Source organism: Macaca mulatta, chromosome 14 (genome assembly GCF_049350105.2).
Source record: "Macaca mulatta isolate MMU2019108-1 chromosome 14, T2T-MMU8v2.0, whole genome shotgun sequence".
NCBI lineage: Eukaryota > Metazoa > Chordata > Mammalia > Primates > Cercopithecidae > Macaca > Macaca mulatta.
This window is the reverse complement of record NC_133419.1, coordinates 15,785,458-15,804,254: the sequence shown is the minus strand read 5'-3', so window position 1 is coordinate 15,804,254 and position 18,797 is coordinate 15,785,458. Positions and strand designations below refer to the sequence as shown.

General features: G+C 47.3%; 1 protein-coding gene across 1 annotated transcript; it reads left to right on the top strand.

The window, feature by feature from the left end:
• The first annotated feature begins 1,284 nt into the window (after nt 1–1,284).
• Nucleotides 1,285–18,298, top strand: SERPING1 (serpin family G member 1). Its single transcript, XM_001092271.5, has 8 exons — nt 1,285–1,322; nt 1,845–1,917; nt 3,468–3,978; nt 5,641–5,775; nt 9,094–9,297; nt 9,492–9,631; nt 15,143–15,362; nt 17,780–18,298. Exons 2-8 carry the CDS (start codon nt 1,867–1,869, stop codon nt 18,031–18,033), a joined length of 1,515 nt encoding a protein of 504 aa, XP_001092271.4. The 5' UTR covers nt 1,285–1,322; nt 1,845–1,866; the 3' UTR covers nt 18,034–18,298.
• Nucleotides 18,299–18,797: the final 499 nt, after the last annotated feature.

The following is an 18,797-nucleotide window of genomic DNA, read 5'->3' as shown; positions in this document are numbered from 1 at the left end:
GTAAGCATTTTTACCATAGGTATATCCCAATGTAAGCTTTTTTTTTTTTTTTTTTTTTTTTAAAGAGACAGCAAGCATCTCACTCTGCTGCCCAGGCTGGAGTGCAGTGGCATGATCAATGCTAACTGCAGCCTCGAACTCCTGGGCTCAAGGGATCCTCCTGCCTCAGTCTCCTAAAGGGCTGGGATTAGAGGTATGAACCACCAGGCCTGTCTACTTCCTGTGTTTTATCTGGCAATGCTGAGAGGACAGGGGAAAGAAACTTGCTGGCTCACACAGCCAGCCACGTCTATTGTGGAGCACTAGTCACAAACACATACACCCCAGCTTTCAAGTTTTTAAATATCTATTTATTTACTTATTTGTTTTTTGAGACAGTCTTGCTCTGTCACCCAGGCTGGAGTGCTGTGGCGCAATTTCAGCTCACTGCAATCTCGGCCTCCCAGATTCAAGTGATTCTCTGTGCTTCAGCCTCCCTAGTAGCTGGGACTACATGAGCGCACCTGCGCCGCCCAGCTAATTCTTGTACTTTTAGTAGAAACGGGGTTTCCCCATGTTGGCCAGGGTGGTCTCGAACTCCTGACCTCAAGTGATCCGTCTGCTTCGGCCTCCCAAAGTGCTGGGATTATAGGCATGAGCCACCGTGCCCGGCTAGTTTTTTTAATTTTTAATTAAGGTGAATGCTTGCTGAGCTGGGTGCCTCATATCCCTCGTCTGTTATACAAAGGACTACTGATTATGGATCTCTACGAGCAAAAATAGCAGAACACCTACAGGGCACAGGGGAGATGGGAGCAGAGATTAGGCTTCGGAATACTTCTCAAAATGAGAGTGATCAGGGCCCGACATTTCACTGCTTTAAGGCTCAGTTTCTTAACTATCAAATGGGTACAATGGCGCACAAAGGGTTACGTTGAGGATTAACGGAGATGAGCAATTTCCAAAAAGTTCATTCCTTTAAAAACTGCGGAGCACATTTTGTGTACATGCTGTTTTTATTGTTACTCATGAAGACGCGGGGGAAGCTTTGGTTGGGTAAAGCTGATAACTGCACCCAAGCCTTCCCGTTCACCCCACCTACCAGGGGATTTGGGCTAAATTCCTGGCCTGGCTCACAAAGAAAACCAAGCGGTCAGTCCCATCCCGTCCCATCCTGATTTACAGGAACTCACACCAGCGATCAATCTTCCTTAATTTGTAACTGGGCAGTGTCTTGGGCCAGCCAATAGCTAAGACTGCGCTCCCCCCGCACCCCACCCTCCCTGACCCTGGGGGACTCTACTCAGTCTGCACTGGAGCTGCCTGGTGACCAGGAGTTTGGAGTAGGTTTGGTGCTGGGCAGGGGTGGGGAGTAGGGTGGAAAGCATGGAGTGAAGAGGTCTAGGGAGCAGGTCTCCTCACCCCCGCCTTCCGGCCCGCCTTGATCTCAGGGGTCTCTACAGGCTTGCTTCCACCTGGGATTTCTGCCTCCTCCTACCCCAGCCCCTCCCGCCTCAGGCCTGTTGTGCTCAGCCCCCCAGGACCTCCCCTCCCCCACGCCTCTGGCCTCATTGTTTGGTTAAAGCAGGACCCCCCCGCCCCTCACCTCCCCTCCGACTGAACAGATGGACGGAGACCCGGGCCCACGGGGAGAGGAAGGGCCAGCCGGTGCCGGGAAAGGGAAGCGGTTTGGGGAAAACAAAACAGAGGGAGGAGCCAGGGAGAAGGTGGCCCCAGGAGGGAGGAGGAGGGAATTCGCTAAGAGGGACTGGGGCCTGGGACGGAATGGGGGCGGGCCCCCGGCGGGGTGGGGGCCCCTGGGCTCCCAGGCTCGGAGCTGGCTCGGATACTGGCTGGCTCCACAGGTCCGCTGACGTCGCCGCCCAGATGGCCTCCAGGCTGACCCTGCTGACCCTCCTGCTGCTGCTGCTGGCTGGGGTATGTGGTCCCTTGTGGGATGGGGGACGGGGGTGGAGACGGGAACGGGTGATGGTGCGGGGTGCGGGCGGTGGCTGAGGATTAACCCTTCAGGCCCCGGAGAATCAGGAGAGCTCCTCTTGGGATCAGCGAGTGTGATCCTTGCTCACGCACTCGTAGATGGTGGAAAGAGCTCAGGACTCAGACAGATGTAAGTTCTAATCTTGGCGGGCCATGTAGGAGCTGCGCTGTGTGGTCCTGAGGAAGTCACTTTTCTCAGCCTACTCCTCTTGATTTATAAAATGTGGAATAAACAGATCCCACCCTGTCCACTAAACAGGCTTGGCAGGAGGACCACATAGGGCAAGGATATGGGAAGCATTTTGTGATACCAAAGCAAGAGTTTGCTGTAGAAAAGAGCTGTGGGGGGGAGAGGTTTGGCTGCTGTGACAGGCGGTGGTCCCAGGCTAGGGCCTGTGAAGACAGGGAAGAATGGTAGCAAACATACCTGGGTCTGGGTGGGAGTCAATAGCAGTGAAAGGTCCCAGTGGTCTGGGAGGTCGTGGACTAGAAAGAAGGCTAAGAAGTGTGGGATCCCAGGAGAAAGGTAGGTAGGGGTGTGTGTATGTGCGTGTGTGCGTGTGCAAGTTGGCATGACATACTCAGCAGATGATGTAGTTATGAGCAGGGAGTTTGGACTCAGAGACCTTGTTTTGACCCCTAGCTGTTTCTCCCATTTCTGTGAGACCCTGTACTAGCTAATATGTGTCAGCATCAGTTTCTCTACCTGTGAAATGGGGCTAATGCATGGTTTCTCAGTGGAGGATCTGTTGACACTGGGGCTGGATAATTCATTGCTGAGGAGCTACCCTGTGCATCTTAGGGTGTTTTGCAGTATCTCTAGCCTGCATGCACTAGATTGTGGTAGCATCTTCCCTGCTGTCTCCCTATGACAACCAAAACTGTCTCTAGACATTGCTAAATATCCCCGGGGAGTCAAAATTGTTTCAGAGCCGCTGGCCTATACTACTTATCGCTCCCTCCCTTCCTGCCTCCCTTCTTCCCTCCTTCCCTTTCTTTGTTTCCTTCCTAATGTGTATTGTTTTTCCACCCCCACTAATGGGTTGCAACCCATAGTTTGAAAATTTACTGTTCTAAATCCAGGAGCACAAGTTGAAATGTCTGTACTAGCCAAGCAAGTGAGTCAAACAGGTAGATATTTACAGGAAATTGCAAGAACATAGATAAATGGCAATTAACACTCAATTTCACTGTTTGGAAAACAACTTCCTACAGGGCAGTAATTGGTCAGAGATTACAGAGTCCCTGACTATCCCTCATCTTCTGCAGAGCACATTCCTGTGCACCCCCACCCTCACCCTGTATCTCCCCTTCTCTGAGGAATTAGTGGTGGTGGTTCCAAGACAGGTTCCTCATCCGCCACACTGTCAGAAATTACTCTCTTGTACAGGACATTTTCCACATCCACACCTTCTCTAACTGCTTTGACTATTTTAGAGGACTGTGCCTCGTAGTAAGAAAAAAATGAAACTCAGTTTCTTGAACCACAGGATAGAGCCTCCTCAAATCCAAATGCTACCAGCTCCAGCTCCTGGGATCCAGAGAGTTTGCAAGAGGGAAGCGAAGGGAAGATCGCAGTGGCAAATAACTCCAAGATGCTATTCATTGAATCCATCCTGGAGGCTACCAGCTTGCCAACAACCAACTCAACAACCAATTCATCCACCAAAATAACAGCTAATACCACTGATGAACCCACCACCCAACCCACCACCCAACCCACCACCCAACCCACCGCCCAACCCACCATCCAGCCCATCCAACCAACTACCCAGCTCCCTACAGATTCTCCTACTCAGCCCACTACTGGTCCCTTCTGCCCAGGACCTGTTACTCTCTGCTCTGACTTGGACAGTCATTCAACAGAGGCCATGTTGGGGGACGCTTTGGTAGATTTCTCCCTGAAGCTCTACCACGCCTTCTCAGCAATGAAGAAGGCAGAGACCAACATGGCCTTTTCCCCATTCAGCATTGCCAGCCTCCTCACCCAGGTCCTGCTCGGTAAGACCCTGACTGCATTCTCTCCAGGTCATTTGTTGGACACTCCCATAAGGGTCACCAACCCAGACACTTACAGAGCCATGTCTCTGGGAAGAAGCTGTAAAAATGGGCTATACATTGGGGGTGTAGAGGGAAGTATCTTTTCATTCTTGAACATTCTATCATTTAACAATGATTTAATAGGCAACCCTATTGCTTGTAAAACCCTGTGACTATACAAGAACATATAAAACAAGGTCCCAGCCACTAACCATGTTTCATGGCAAGGAGAGGTGATAAGAAAGATGAAATCAAGCACAGTGGCTCACGCCTGTAATCCTAGCATCTTGGAAGGCCAAGGCGGGTGGATAACCTGAGGTCAGGAGTTCAAGACCGGCCTGGCCAACATGGTGAAACCCTGTCTCTACTAAAAATACAAAAATTATCCGGGAGTGGTGGTGCATGCCTATAATCCCAGCTACTTGGGCAGCTGAGGCAGGAGAATTGCTTGAACCTAGGAGGCAGAGGTTGCAGTGAGCCGAGACCGAACCACTGCACTACAGTCTGGGTGACAGAGCGAGACTCTGTCTCAGAAAAAAAAAAAAAAAAAAAAAATCATCAGAGATAGACCTAGAGTAGATGTGGTTAGTACTGCATTCTAGCTCTGTGACCTTGGGCAATTCACTTTAACCTCTCTGAGCCTTGAGTCCTCCTGTGTAAAATAGTGATGATGCTATCTACCTCAAAAGATTAATAACCAGAAAGCTGGGCCGGGCGCGGTGGCTCACACCTGTAATCCCAGCACTTTGGTAGGCTGAGGTGGGCGGATCATGAGGTCAGGAGTTCGAGACCAGCCTGACTCACATGGTGAAACCCCATCTCTACTAAAAATACAAAAAAAATTAGCCAGGTGTTGTGGCGGACACCTGTAACCCCAGCTATTCAGGAGGCTGAGGCAGGAGAATCGCTTGAACCCGAGAGGTGGAGGTTGCAGTGAGCTGAAATCACACCACTGCAGTCCAGCCTGGGAAGACTGAGTGAGAGTCTGTTTCAAAAAAAAGAAAAAAGAAGCAGATAGCCTAGCGTCTGACTTAGTGAGAGGTCAAAAAAATGTAAATCCTCTGCCATCTTGAGGGATTACTGTCAAGTCCTATTTGGGTAATTACCCTAGAAAATGAACAAACAAATTACTACAAGCAGTGGGGAGAGAGCTATTACTCCCCAGAGAGAATTCTAAAAAGGCTACAGAATCTTTCTTGGCTGGGCACGGTGACTCACACCTGTAATCCCGGCACTTTGGGAGGCCAAGGCAGGAGTTTGAGACCAGCCTGGCCAACATGTTGAAATCCCATCTCTACTAAAAATACAAAAATTAGCCAGGCATGGTGGCGCATGCCTATTGTCCCAGCTACTTGGGAGGCAGAGGCGGGAGGATTGCTTGAACCTGGAGATTCAAGTGAGCTGAGATTGCACCACTGCATTCCAGCCTGGGCAACAGAGCAAGACTGTCTCAAAAAAAAAAAAGAGAGAGAAAGAGAGAGAGAACACTTCCAACTCAGATGATCTGTGACCCCTCCGAAGCAGGGAATACCCTCCATTCCAGCCTGGTCCCCAACCCTCATTCCCAAGGAAGGCCCCCCGACTCATCCTGCAAGTATCTTTCATGTCTGCCCTTTGTTGCAGGGGCTGGGGAGAACACCAAAACAAACCTGGAAAACGTCCTCTCCTACCCCAAGGACTTCGCCTGTGTCCACCAGGCTCTGAAGGGCTTCACGACCAAAGGTGTCACCTCAGTCTCTCAGATCTTCCACAGCCCAGGTGAGTGCCCAGGAAGGGGCAGTGTCTGCAGAGGAGGGTCCTGAGAGGACTCTGAAGGGGAACCCAGCACTGGGAAAAGAAAGGACAGAGGGAATGTTGGAGCTACAGTATCAGGGATGGACTGCGGAGCAAGTGAAGACCTTGGCAGGAGCATCAGGTCACTGCAGGAACTGGATTGTTCTTCTAGTGAGACCTTAGGCAAGTCTCTGGCATTTATCAACTGCTTTAGAATAAAAATAACCAGGCAGGTATGGTGGCTCACGTCTGTAATGCTAATACTTTGGGAGGCCAAGGCCTTCAAGACCAGCCTGGGCAACATGGCGAAACCCCATCTCTATTTAAAAAAAAAAAAAAAAATGTTGGGGGTAGGGCTAGGCGTGGTGGCTCATACCTGTAATCCCAGCACTTTGGGAGGCCGAGATAGGTGGATCACCTGAGGTCAGGAGTTCAAGACCAGCCTGGCCAACATGGCAAAACCCTGTCTATACCAAAAATACAAAAATTAGCCCGGCATGGTAGCGGGCGCCTATAATCCCAGCTACTCAGGAGGCTGAGGCAGGAGAATTGCTTGAACCCAGGAGAGTAAAGGTTGCAGTGAGCCAAGATCATGCCACTTCACTCCAGCCCATCAAGAAGAAAAGGAAGGAAGGAAGGAGGGAGGGAGGGAGGGAAGCAGGGAGGGAGGGAGGGAGGGAAGGAGGGAGGGAGGAAGGGAGGGAAGGAAGGAAGGAATGGGAAAAGGAAGAAAAGAAAGAAAGCAGGGAGGTAGGGAGGAAGGAAAACGAAGGAAGAGAAAGAAAAGGAAAGAAAGGAAGAAAAGTAAAGAAAAGGCCAGGTGCAGTGGCTCACTTTGGCAGGCCGGGGCAGGCGATTCATGAGGTCAGGAGGTCGAGACCAGTCTGACCAACATAGTGAAACCGCATATCTACTGAAAATACAAAAAATTACCCAGGTGTGGTAGTGTGCGCCTATAATCCCAGCTACTCGGGAGGCTGAAGCAGGAGAATCACTTGAACCCAGGAGGTGAGGTTGCAGTGAGCCAAGATTGCGCCACTGCACTATAGCCTGAGCGACAGAGCAAGACTCCGTCTCAAAAAAAAAAAAAGAAAATATGGGGTAGGCAGGCCAGGTGCGGTGTCTCCTGCCTGTAATCCCAGCACTTTGGGAGGCTGAGGTGGGCTGATCACTGGAGGTCAGGAGTTCAAAACCAGCCTGGCCAACATGAGGAAACCCTGTCTCTGCTAAAAATACAAAAATTAGCCAGGTGTGGTGGCACGTTCCTGTAGTCCCAGCAGGATAATAACTTGAACCCGGGAGGCAGAGGTTGCAGTCAGCCGAGATCACACCACTGCATACCAGCCTGGGCGACGGACCGAGACTCTGTCTCAAAAAAAAAAAAAAAAAAAAGAATAAGAATACCCATATGCATTCATTAATAGATAGGGCTAGAGGGCTAGCGAGCTATAGACATAAAAGAGACAAAAAACTGTTTTGCTAATTTTTGGGTCAAAGGAGTCTTGGGACTCTCATTCTTTTTATTTTTGTGTTATGTGACTTTGTTATCATTTTACATGTATTACGTTATTAAGTAGGTAATAGTGATAATAGTAATAATAAACTTACAAAACGATCTAATGTAGTTGTTTTCCGACTTTGTTCCTCAGAGCCCTAGGGCTTTGCAAAGCTGTTTCTGGAGTCACCGTGGGAGTGGGGTGTGGGGAGCCTCAGCGGTGGGGAAGGGTTCGCTACTTCCTGTGAGAGGACCAGCTGGGCTCTGAGCTCCCCACCCAGCCTCATCCACGGCCCATTTTATGCTGTGGGCTTCAGACATGCCTTTGTTTGAAAGTAGTTCTGCTGCTTTAAAATGTTTGATAACCATTACACTAATCTACCCACCTCCCTTTTTGAAAAAAAGGAAAACTTTTTTTCAAGCTGTTTTTTTTTTAAAGCTATAAAAACAATACTCAGGTCTGGCGCACTGTGCCTGTAATTCCAACACTGAGAGGCTGAGGTAGGAGGATTGCTTGAGGCTAGAATTTTGAGACTAGCCTCTGGGCAACATAGAGAGATCTCATCTCTACAAAAAATTTTAAAAATTGGCCAGGTGTGGTGCATGCCTGTAGTTCCAGCTGTGAAGGACTGAGACAGGAGGATTGCTTGAACCAAGGAATTCAAAGTTAGAATGAGCTATGTTTATGCCGCTGTACTCCAGCCTGGGTGACAGAGTAGGACCTTTGTCTCTAAAAAAATAAAAATTAAAAATTAAAAAAAAACTCACCTATCACCCCATCATCTAAAAAACACCCTCTTTTAGATGTGGGAAAAACATGGCTCAGAGGTGTTCAAGAAATGTTGCATTTATTTATTACTTACAAAGCTGTAAGTCAGCTTTATCCCGCTGTCTTGCTAGGTTGGTGAAAAATGTAACAGCATTCAATATGTTAGGGCTTCTCTCCCCATCGAGCTGTACCCTGGAGCTGTGCCAAGCAAGGTTCTTGGTCTTATGTTGTACGTAGGCGCCAGCAAAGCCTGGGAAAATCTCTCTTTTTTTTTTTGAGACAGAATCTCACTCTGTCGCCCAGGCTGGAATGCGGTGGCGCCATCTCAGCTCACTGCAACCTCCGTCTCCCAGATTCAAGTGATTCTCCTGCCTCAGCCTCCCGAATAGCTGGGATTACAGGTGCCCACGACCACATGCCCAGCTAATTTCTGTATTTTTAGTAGAGACGAAGTTTCGCCATGTTGGCCAGGCTGGTCTTGAACTCGTGGCCTCAAGTGATCCTCCCACCTTGGTCTCCCAAAGTGCTGAGATTACAGGCGTGAGCCACCATGCCCAGCTCGGAAAGTATCTTTAATCTACTTAGTCCTAGAAAAATTATCTTTTGAGTGCTTTTTTTTTTTTTTTTTTTCCAGCGGACTGAAGGCTTTTGGAGAGCAAAAGCCAGAAAGTTTTGTCACAAACTTCCACCGAAGCCAGGAAGCAGAATATGCCATGCCAAATTAAGGGCAGAAAAGAGGAAAAATATAGGCAAATGGAATTTAATATCTCAAAAAGATTATCTTGCAGAGCCACAGTAACATAGCAAGCTGAGGCAGCAGAGGCTTAGGGCTACTTCTCTGATTCCTGGTTCTGAGTTTGCCTTCTTGGGCCTCATTTGCCGCATCTGTAAGAGGAGTGGGCTGGACCGCTCCACCATGCCGTGTTCACTAGAGTGAGCAGATAGAGCCATAGGAAGCATGCTCACTCTCAAATCTTGCTCATGGAGAGGAACGATGTGTTCAGGGGACTCATGCCTCCCTTTCTCCACATACCCCCAGACCTGGCCATAAGGGACACCTTTGTGAATGCCTCGCGGACCCTGTACCGCAGCAGTCCCAGAGTCCTGAGCAACGACAGTGACGCCAACCTGGAGCTCATCAACACCTGGGTGGCCAAGAACACCAACAACAAGATCAGCCGGCTGCTAGACAGCCTGCCCTCCGATACCCGCCTTGTCCTCCTCAATGCCATCTACCTGAGTGGTAAGGGGGCCCTTAGCCAGTTGGTCTTCCCATTCTGGATCCTTCTTCCCCTCCTGGCTTCAAAGCCCACCTAACCCCAAGTTCTACAATCAGATCTCAATGTCCCTGCCCCACCCTTTGCTCACAAGGCTTTTGTCTCCTCTTCATCCTTTTCCTACGTGCATTAGAGCACCTCTCCCACCTCTTCCCTCTAGCCAAGTGGAAGACAACATTCGATCCCAAGAAAACCAGAATGGACACTTTTCACTTCAAAAACTCGGTTATAAAAGTGCCCATGATGAATAGCAAGAAGTACCCTGTGGCCCATTTCATTGACCAAACTTTGAAGGCCAAGGTAAGTTCTTAACCTTTCCTTCTCCTGTTTGAAACCCACTTGAGTCTCCTGACTTTTTTTTCTGCTGTCATCCCATCATTTTGGGGTACATGCTTACAAATCCATCATTTCTACTCCTTCCATCTGTATTTCCACCCTATCTTTTCTCCTTCTCCTTTCTCTAGCCTTGGCCAAGGCAGGCATTGTATATTTTAGGCTGGAAACAGGATTCTCAAGTTTCTTCATGCATCTCTGCTACATTGAATGGCAAAATGTGAGTTGTGTTCCTATTCTACACATCTGTTTCTTTTTCCAGTCAACTCATCAGAAGACCCTGGTGCTTAGCAAGTCCTGTGTGTATGTGTGTATGTGTATACCTGTGTACAGCATACATACACATGTGTACACGTATATCAGTATATCGTTGTATATGCATATATGTGGTAAGTGCGTGTGTGCACATGAGTTCAATGACTTAAGTGCATTAGCAGAAATTGAACAATTTAGTTTGGTGAGTAGGGAGCGAGAGAAGACAGAATATGGAGCCCAGAGGATTCCAATTGGTAAGCTATCTCATGCTCAGTTACCAGATATTTCCACCTTTTTAGCATGGCAAAACACAGACCTGTCACGATGTCTCAGTACCTGGCTAAGAAACCAAGGCTCTGTTCTTGGAACATGCTAGGCTTGGTTCCGCATTGGGAGCTTTCCTTAGCTTTTCTTTCTGCCTGGATCCCTCTTCACTCAGATCCTCACATAGCTTGTTCCTTCTGGTCATTTGGGTGTCAGCTCAGATGTCACCTTGGTGGAGAGGTCTTCACCCCTTAAAGTAGCCTCCTCCTCACCCTGTAATATCGCTGCTGTTCTATTGTATTCATGACATTCATCATCATCTGAAAGTATGTCATTTATTTGCTTATTTGATTAGGATATTGTCTGTCTCCCTAAGATATTGTCTATCTACTTGAATACAGGAACTGTCTTGTTTCCTTCTGTATCTGTAGTGCCTAGAACAATGCCACCTATCATAGGTGCTCATTCAATGTTTGTTGAATAAATGAATTAATGAAATAGAGGGTGCCAAAGGGAGCTACTCACTTAGTAAAAGTGGCTGGAAGACTTCAGAGAGGAGGTTTTTTTTTCGAGACAGGGTCTAACTTGGTTGCTCAAGCTGGAGTACCTTGGCACGATCTCGGCTCGCTGCAATCTCCGCCTCCCGGGTTCAAGCAGTTCTCATGCCTCAGCCTCCCAAGTAGCTGGGACTACAGGTGCCCGCCACCACACTTGGCTAATTTTTGTATTTTTAGTAGAGATGGGGTTTCACCATGTTAGCCAAGCTGGTCCTCAAGTGACTCCTGACCTCAGTGATCCACACCTTCAGCCTCCCAAAGTGCTGGCATTACAGGCATGAGCCACAGCGCCCGGCTGAGGAGGCTATTTTTGACTATTCTTTGCTCACTTATTTATCCACTCATGTACTTATCCACCCATCTATCCATCCCTATCTAATGTATTTGACCATTCATGACTCATTTAGCAGAACCAGGACAGCGCATATAAGGCACAGAAGAGTGAATATATGTGACAGGTCCAGGGCATTGTTCAAATTCAAGATATGTGGAGGGAGGTATAAATACGAGATTTTTTCAAATCAATTGGAATAGCTATTTAATCAAAGCCATAGATGTTAGGTAGAAAGTAGGAATTAAGAACTTAACAAGTTAGGTTTAAATGTAACTATTTGAATTATAAGAACCAGTATTTCCTCTGTAGAAAGGTTATTAAAGTCTCACACAAAACTCTAAACCAAAAATCATTGTAAAAATCCCTTAGGATAGACTGTTGTAGCCATTGAGGTGAGGTGATAGGTTGAGGTAAGCATTCTGGACATATAATATCGTTAATAAATATTCAAATACAAAGGAGGTATAATATGAAGAGTAATTTCTATCTCCCCAAGCCAATATGAGTTTTGTCTGTTTGTTTGTTTTTCTTTTGAGACAAAGTCTTATTCTGTTACCCAGGCTAGAGTGCAGCGCACAATCCCAGCTCTCTGCAACCTCTGCCTCCCAGGTTCAAGCGATTCTCCCGCCTTAGCTTCCCCAGTAGCTGGAATTATAGGCACCTGCCACCACTCCCAGCTAATTTTTGTATTTTTAGTAGAGACGGGGTTTCACCATGTTGGCCAGGCTGGTCATGAACTCCTGACTTCAAGTGATCGGCCCACTTCGGCCTTCTAAAATGTTGGCATTACAGGCATGAGCCACAGTACACAGCCTGAGTTTTTTTTTTTAAGCCAAAGGAGGAGTACTTTTGTGCACAAAAACCACTATTTAGAGTTCCTTGGGTTTAAAACAGATAATTAATTTAATGTATTGACAAATGCAAAATTAAAATTTTACTTATGCCTTTTAATTTTAAGCTGAACTTCCTACATTAAGAGTAGGGTGGGCTGGGCGTGGTGGCTCACGCCTGTAATCCCAGCACTTTGGGAGGCCGAGATGGTTGGATCACGAGGTCAGAAGATCAAGACCATCCTGGCTAACACGGTGAAACCCTGTCTCTACTAAAATACAAAAAAAAAAAAAAAAATTAGATGGGCGTGGTGGCGGGCGCCTGTAGTTCCAGCTACTCGGGAGGCTGAGGCAGGAGAATGGTGTGAACCCGGGAGGTGAAGCTTGCAGTGAGCCGAGATCATGCCACTGCACTCCAGCCTGGGCAACAGAGCGAGACTTTGTCTCTTTGTCTCAAAAAAAAAAAAGAGTAGGTGATTTGGCTGGGCATGGTGGCTCATGTCTGTAATCCCAGCACTTTAGGAGGCTGAGGCAGGCGGATCACTTGAAGCTAAGAGTTTGAGACCAGCCTGGCTGACATGGTGGAACTCTATCTCTACTAAAAATACAAAAATTAACTAGGCATGGTGGCGCATGTCTGTAGTCCCAGCTACTCAGGAGGCTAAGGCACAGAATCGCTTGAACCTGGGAGGCAGAGGTTGCAGTGAGCCAAGATCACGCCACTGCACTCCAACCTGGGCAACACAGTGAGACTGTCTCAAAACACAGACAAAGAATAGGCCAGGTGCAGTGGCTCATGCCTATAATCCCAGCACTTTGGGAGGCCGAGGTGGGTAGATCACCTGAGATCAGGAGTTCGAGACCAGCCTGGCCAACATGGTGAAACCCTGTCTCCACTAAAAATACAAAAAATAAGCCGGGTGTGGTGGTACACGCCTGTAATCCCAGCTACTTGGGAGGCTGGGACAGGAAAATCACTTGAACCCGGGAGGCGGAGGTTGCAGTGAGCCGAGATCGTGACACTGCACTTCAGCCTGAGGGCCAGAGTGAGACCTTGTCTTAAAAAACAAAAAACAAAAGAATAGGGTTTTTAAATAAAATTTTATAAAAGAATAGTGTTTCTTAATAAAAATACTAACTCTCATTTGTTCTTGAATTAATTGCCATATTGAATAGATTAAACTCCTTTAAACCATTTGTTCTGTCTACAAACATAATTAATATTCCCATAAGCATTTTAAGCTCCCTTTACAAATTTAATATGCCCAATTTTCTGTTTTCTTTTATTTATTTTTGTAGTTTTACCAGACAGGGTCTTTATCACCCAGTCTGGAGTACAGTGACACAATCATAGCTTATGTAACCCAAGCTCCTTGGGATGAAGCAGTCCTCCCACCTTAGCCTCTTAAGTAGCTGAGATTACAGGCATGAGCCACCTCACCCAGCTGATATCCTTTTTAAACACATCTAATACCTGACAGGTCATAATTACAACTGTGCTTGGCCATATCATCCTAGCACCTAAGGCTCACTTGTAAACTGAAAATTAAATTTGAAGAGTGATTTAACTTCTAGCCAACATTCCAATATCATTCTCACACTTAATGAAATTATCCTACAACTTTGCTTAAAAGCATAAAACTAGCATGTCAGATGCTCTTAAAACTTACAATCACTATTTTAAATAACAAACATACAGGTCACCCTGAACTTAACACCTGGTTTTAGCATGATGAAGTTGCTTTCTTTTGTCATTCCCATACTAAATTCTAAATCTTCCTGGCACTTAAGGATATTTACCCAAGGAAGGGGGTGAGATTTACCAGCTCAGGTACACCGAGGTTACTGGCTTGAAAATTCAGGACCACAGCATGATACATTTTTGTTCAGAGATTCAAGGTTCACACATAGGACCTGAAGGGCACATGCTACTCAAATGAGTATATCCAACTTGAGTCCTGTGTCAACAGGGACCCCATGTCCATCCTCTTCAGCCGAAATTGGCTTACAACCTACTTTTTCTGGGCTATTCAGGTTCCAACAACTGATTGCTTTCAGTTAACTTCTTTATTGCCCAGTTGAATTCTGCATTCTTCTAGATTCTTTTTGTTCTTTCAGCCTCAATCATAATACCATTTAATGACAGTCTCATATCCTATTAGACTAGGGTTTCTCAGCCTTGGCACTATTGACATATTGGGTCAGATAATTCTTTGTCCTGTGCATTGTAGAATTTAGCATCATCCTTAGCTTCTACTCACTAGAAGCCAGTAGCACTGTGTGCACGTCCTCCCTGCCCACTGCCAGCTATGACAACCAAAATGTCTCCAGAAATTACCAAATGTCCACTGAGAGGCAAATGCACTCTGAGTTGACAACCCCTGTATTAAACCCATGGGCCCTGCACTTCTTACAACCTTTGTCTGGTCACCAGTTGAAAGTCCTTCTTTTTTTTTTTTTTGAGATGGAGTCTCACTTTGTCGCCAGGCTGGAGTGCAGTGGCGCGATCTCGGCTCACTGCAACCTCCACCTCCCGGGTTCAAGCGATTCTTCTGCCTCAGCCTCCTGAGTAGCTGGGACTACAGGCACGCGCCATCATGCCCAGCTAATTTTTGTATTTTTAGTAGAGATGGGGTTTCATCATGGTGGCCAGGATGGTCTCGATCTCTTGACCTCGTGATCCACCTGCCTCGGCCTCCCAAAGTGCTGCAATTACAGGCATGAGCCACTGTGCATGGTTGAAAGTCCTTTTAATAGCAAAGTGGAAAGGTAGGCTAAGACCAGCCTGTGAACAATCTTGAATGCCATACTGATATTTGTACCTAATCTCATAGGCAGTGAAGAGCCATCAGTAGTTTTAAAGAGGCTGACCTGATAACTCGGGTGGTTCAGTGTGCATGCAATATACTACATGCACAACACATTTGGCAGGAAGGGAATAGGGCTCAGAGAAATCAAATCACTTACCCATATTACATAGCTCGTCAGTGGTAGAGTCAGGGTATAATCAGAATCTCATGCTTCTTCCTCTCCCTCTCCCCAGCACAGAGTTAGATCAGCACTGTTCACCCAGCTGGTGTCCCCATTTCGTGGTAAAGCCTGGAAGCCTAGGTCTGACTGCTGCTTGTTGAAATACAGACTGTGGCAGCGGACTGCAGGACAGCCTTGTGACACAGAGGGTAGGGCCAGGAGAGAGCTGCGGTAGGAAGACTGTTAAGGTGCATCTCTTATTTTCTAGGTGGGGCAACTGCAGCTCTCCCATAATCTGAGTTTGGTGATCCTGGTACCCCAGAACCTGAAACATCGTCTTGAAGACATAGAACAGGCTCTCAGCCCTTCTGTTTTCAAGGCCATCATGAAGAAGCTGGAGATGTCCAAGTTCCAGCCCACTCTCCTAGTACTGCCCCGCATCAAAGTGACGACCAACCAGGATATGCTGTCAATCATGGAGAAACTGGGTGAGCTCTGGCAGCTTGGGGTTACTCCCAGGCCATCAGAGGAGAAAGGGGGGATCCCTAAGATGTAGTTAGCATTCTCTAGAGTATTTTTTACATCCATAATCTCAGTTTGTTCTGCAACCCTGCAAGTTAGAAGGGTAGGTGCTATTATCCCATTGGATCATTGTGGAAATGAAGGCCCAGAAGTTTTATGTGACTTACCCAAAGATTCCATGATTTACCCTTGAGCTAGTCAGAGGCAAACTAGAATACTGATCCAGGTCTCCAGCTTTCCTGAGTTTTTTCCTATGGTTCCTTGTGACACAGGCAGTGGAACAGTGGTACAGATAATTCACCAAGGTGAATTATGGATGCTTCTTCCCCAGACATGTTTCAAAACAGTCAACCACACCATTAGATATGCAAGAAGCTATCTGGAAATGCAGGTCTGGAGGCTTCTGAGTTTACGAGAGGCAACAGAGACTCCATTTTCTTTTTTTTTTTTCTTTTTTCTTTTTCTTTTTTTTTTTATGAGACAGAGTCTCTCTCTGTCACCCAGGCTGGAGTGCAGTGGCGCGATCTCTGCTCACTGTAAGATCTGCCTCCTGGGTTCATGCCATTTTCCCACCTCAGCCTCCCGAGTAGCTGGGACTACAGGCACCCGCCACCACGCCCAGCTAATTTTGTTTTTGTATTTTTAGTAGAGACGGGGTTTCACCATGTTAACCAGGATGGTCTCGATCTCCTGACCTCGTGATCCACCCGCCTCGGCCTCCCAAAATGCTGGGATTACAGGCATGAGCCACCGCGCCTGGCCCAGAGACGCCACTTTCTAACCTTTGTTTTTTTGGTTTGTTTGTTTGTTTGTTTTTGAAATGGAACTTCGCTCTGTCACCCAGGCTGGAGTATAGTGGCATCATCTTGGCTCACTACAACCTCCACCTCCTGGGTTCAAGTGATTCTCCTACCTCAGCCTCCCAAGTAGCTGGGATTATAGGCACCTACCACCACGCCCAGCTAATTTTTTTGTATTTTTGGTAGAGATGGGGTTTCACCATGCTGGCCAGGCTGGTCTTGAACTCCTGGCCTCAAGTGATCTGCCCACCTTGGCTTCCCAAAGTGCTGGGATTACAGGTGTGAGCCACTGTGCCCAGCTTCATTTTCTAACCTTTGATCTCATGTCCAACCCTGTTACTTCATTTCTTGTTAGAGAACTTGACTACCTAATGCATGATGCCATTTCCTTGTATATGCCATCTGTATAGGAAGAAAACCTCTTTTTTATTTTCATTCAACACTGCTGGCCACCAAATAGGTGTGGGAGTGTTTTCTAAGCAGTTCTCCAGTTCTCTGGGAACACCAACTAGGTGTCCTACAATTGAATCCAATTCTAACACTCTACCTGGAAGTAACATCAGATCCCACGCAGTTTAAGGGCTCAACCCCACCAGATTTCCCCCTGTTTCCAATGTCAGTTACAAGACCAGGTTGTCATCTGTGCATCAGACCAACCAGCTATAATTTGGAGGTTCCCACGACTCCCTGTAAGGGTTTCATCATTTGCTAGAATAGCTGACAAAACTCAGGAGACACTTACATTTACTGGTTTATTATATAAGGGATTAAGTAAAAGATGCAGATGAACAGCCGGATGAAGAGATACACAGGGCAAAATCTCGAAGGGTCCTGGGCCCAGGAGCATCTATCCTGTGGAGTTTGGTTTGCTACCTTCCTGACACATGTATGTGTTCACCAACCAGAAGCTCTCAGAACCCTGTACTTTAGGAGGCTTCATCATGTAGGCATGATTGATTATTACCCAATCTCCAGCTCCTCTCTTCTCCCCAGAGGATGGACAGAGGGGCTGAAAGTTCCAAGCTCTAATCACACTTAGTCTTCCTAGTGACCAGCCCCCATCCAGGAGCCAGCAGGAGTAGCCTCATTAGCACAAAAGGCATTCCTATGACCCAGGAAATTCCAAGGGATCTAGTAACTCTGTGTCAGGAACTGGGATCTGAGACCAAATATTAGATGGCCTAATATTTGGAGCTAAAGATGCTCCTATAGCATATTTTCCCATTATTTCACAGCATCATAGCATTGCATATAACCTCATTTTTTCATATATGACCTATCTCTGATCTGTTACCTCACTTCCAAGGTCCTGGGAGACAAGGAGACAATGACATCATTTTTCAGGGTTGTTTTGGGGATGGGGGGCAAGGCCTCTCACCTTGAGAGAGAGTGGCAGTGTTGGGCCCACTAATAGAGGATCCCATGAACTGGACCAGAGGGTAGAGTATGTAATCTGGCAAACAAGGAAAAAGGAAGAGAGCACTGGGACCCAGGATGAACCCAGAGAATTCAGGACAAAGGTCTCCATCAGCTGAGGGTTTCATGCTGACCTCTGACTCTGTTTTTCTCTGGTTTTGCCCTAGAATTCTTCGACTTTTCTTATGACCTCAACCTGTGTGGGCTGACAGAGGACCCAGATCTTCAGGTTTCTGCGATGCAGCACCAGGCAGTGCTGGAACTGACGGAGACTGGGGTGGAGGCGGCTGCAGCCTCTGCCATCTCTGTGGCCCGCGCCCTGCTCATCTTTGAAGTGCAGCAGCCCTTCCTGTTCCTCCTCTGGGACCAGCAGCACAAGTTCCCTGTCTTCATGGGGCGAGTATATGACCCCAGGGCTTGAGACCTGCAGGGTCAGGTTAGGGCGAGCGCTACCTCTCCAGCCTCAGCTCTCAGTTGCAGCCCTGCTGCTGCCTGCCTGGACTTGGCCGCTGCCACCTCCTGCCTCAGGTGTCTGCTCTCCACCAAAAGGGCTCCCTGAGGGTCTGGCCACCCTTGGCTTCTATTAGCCCTTCTCCATGGCCCTGCCATGGTCTCCAAACCACTTTTTGCAGCTTTCTCTTGTTCAAGTTCACCAGACTCTACAAATAAAACCTGGCAGACCATGACTTTCTCGGCTTTGCCTTTGTTGTTTATTTTTTATTTTTTATTATTTTTTAGGCAGGGTCTCGCTCTGTCACCCAGGCTAGAGTACAGTGGTGAGATCATGGTTCACTGCAGCCTTAACCTCCTGAGCTCAAGCAATCCTCCCACCTCAGCCTCCTAAGTAGGCAGAACCACATGGGCTTACCACCATGCCCAGCTAATTTTTAAATTTTTTGTAGAGACAGGGTCTTACTATGTTGCCTAGGCTGGTCTCCAACTTCTGGGCTCAAGCAATCATCCTAACACAGCCTCCCAAAGTGCTGGGATTGTAGGCATGAGCCATCACACCATACCTCTCCCTTGCCTTTGAATATCAGCTGCTTCAATATTAAAGGACAAGAGCTCCCATGGTTCCTGCATCAGCCAGCTATTGCTGTATAATAAGTTACATTAAACTTAGAGGCTTCAAACAGCAACCGTTTGTTATTTCATGTAAGTTTCAGAGTTGACTAGGTAGTTTTG

Excerpts from the sequence above, each read along its gene's own strand:
- SERPING1 (XM_001092271.5), top strand. The coding sequence starts at position 1,867 with ATGGCCTCCAGGCTGACCCTGCTGACCCTCCTGCTGCTGCTGCTGGCT. Across the intron at positions 3,979-5,640 it reads CCTCACCCAGGTCCTGCTCG|GGGCTGGGGAGAACACCAAA; the intron begins GTAAGACCCTGA and ends CCTTTGTTGCAG. Across the intron at positions 9,298-9,491 it reads CAATGCCATCTACCTGAGTG|CCAAGTGGAAGACAACATTC; the intron begins GTAAGGGGGCCC and ends TCTTCCCTCTAG.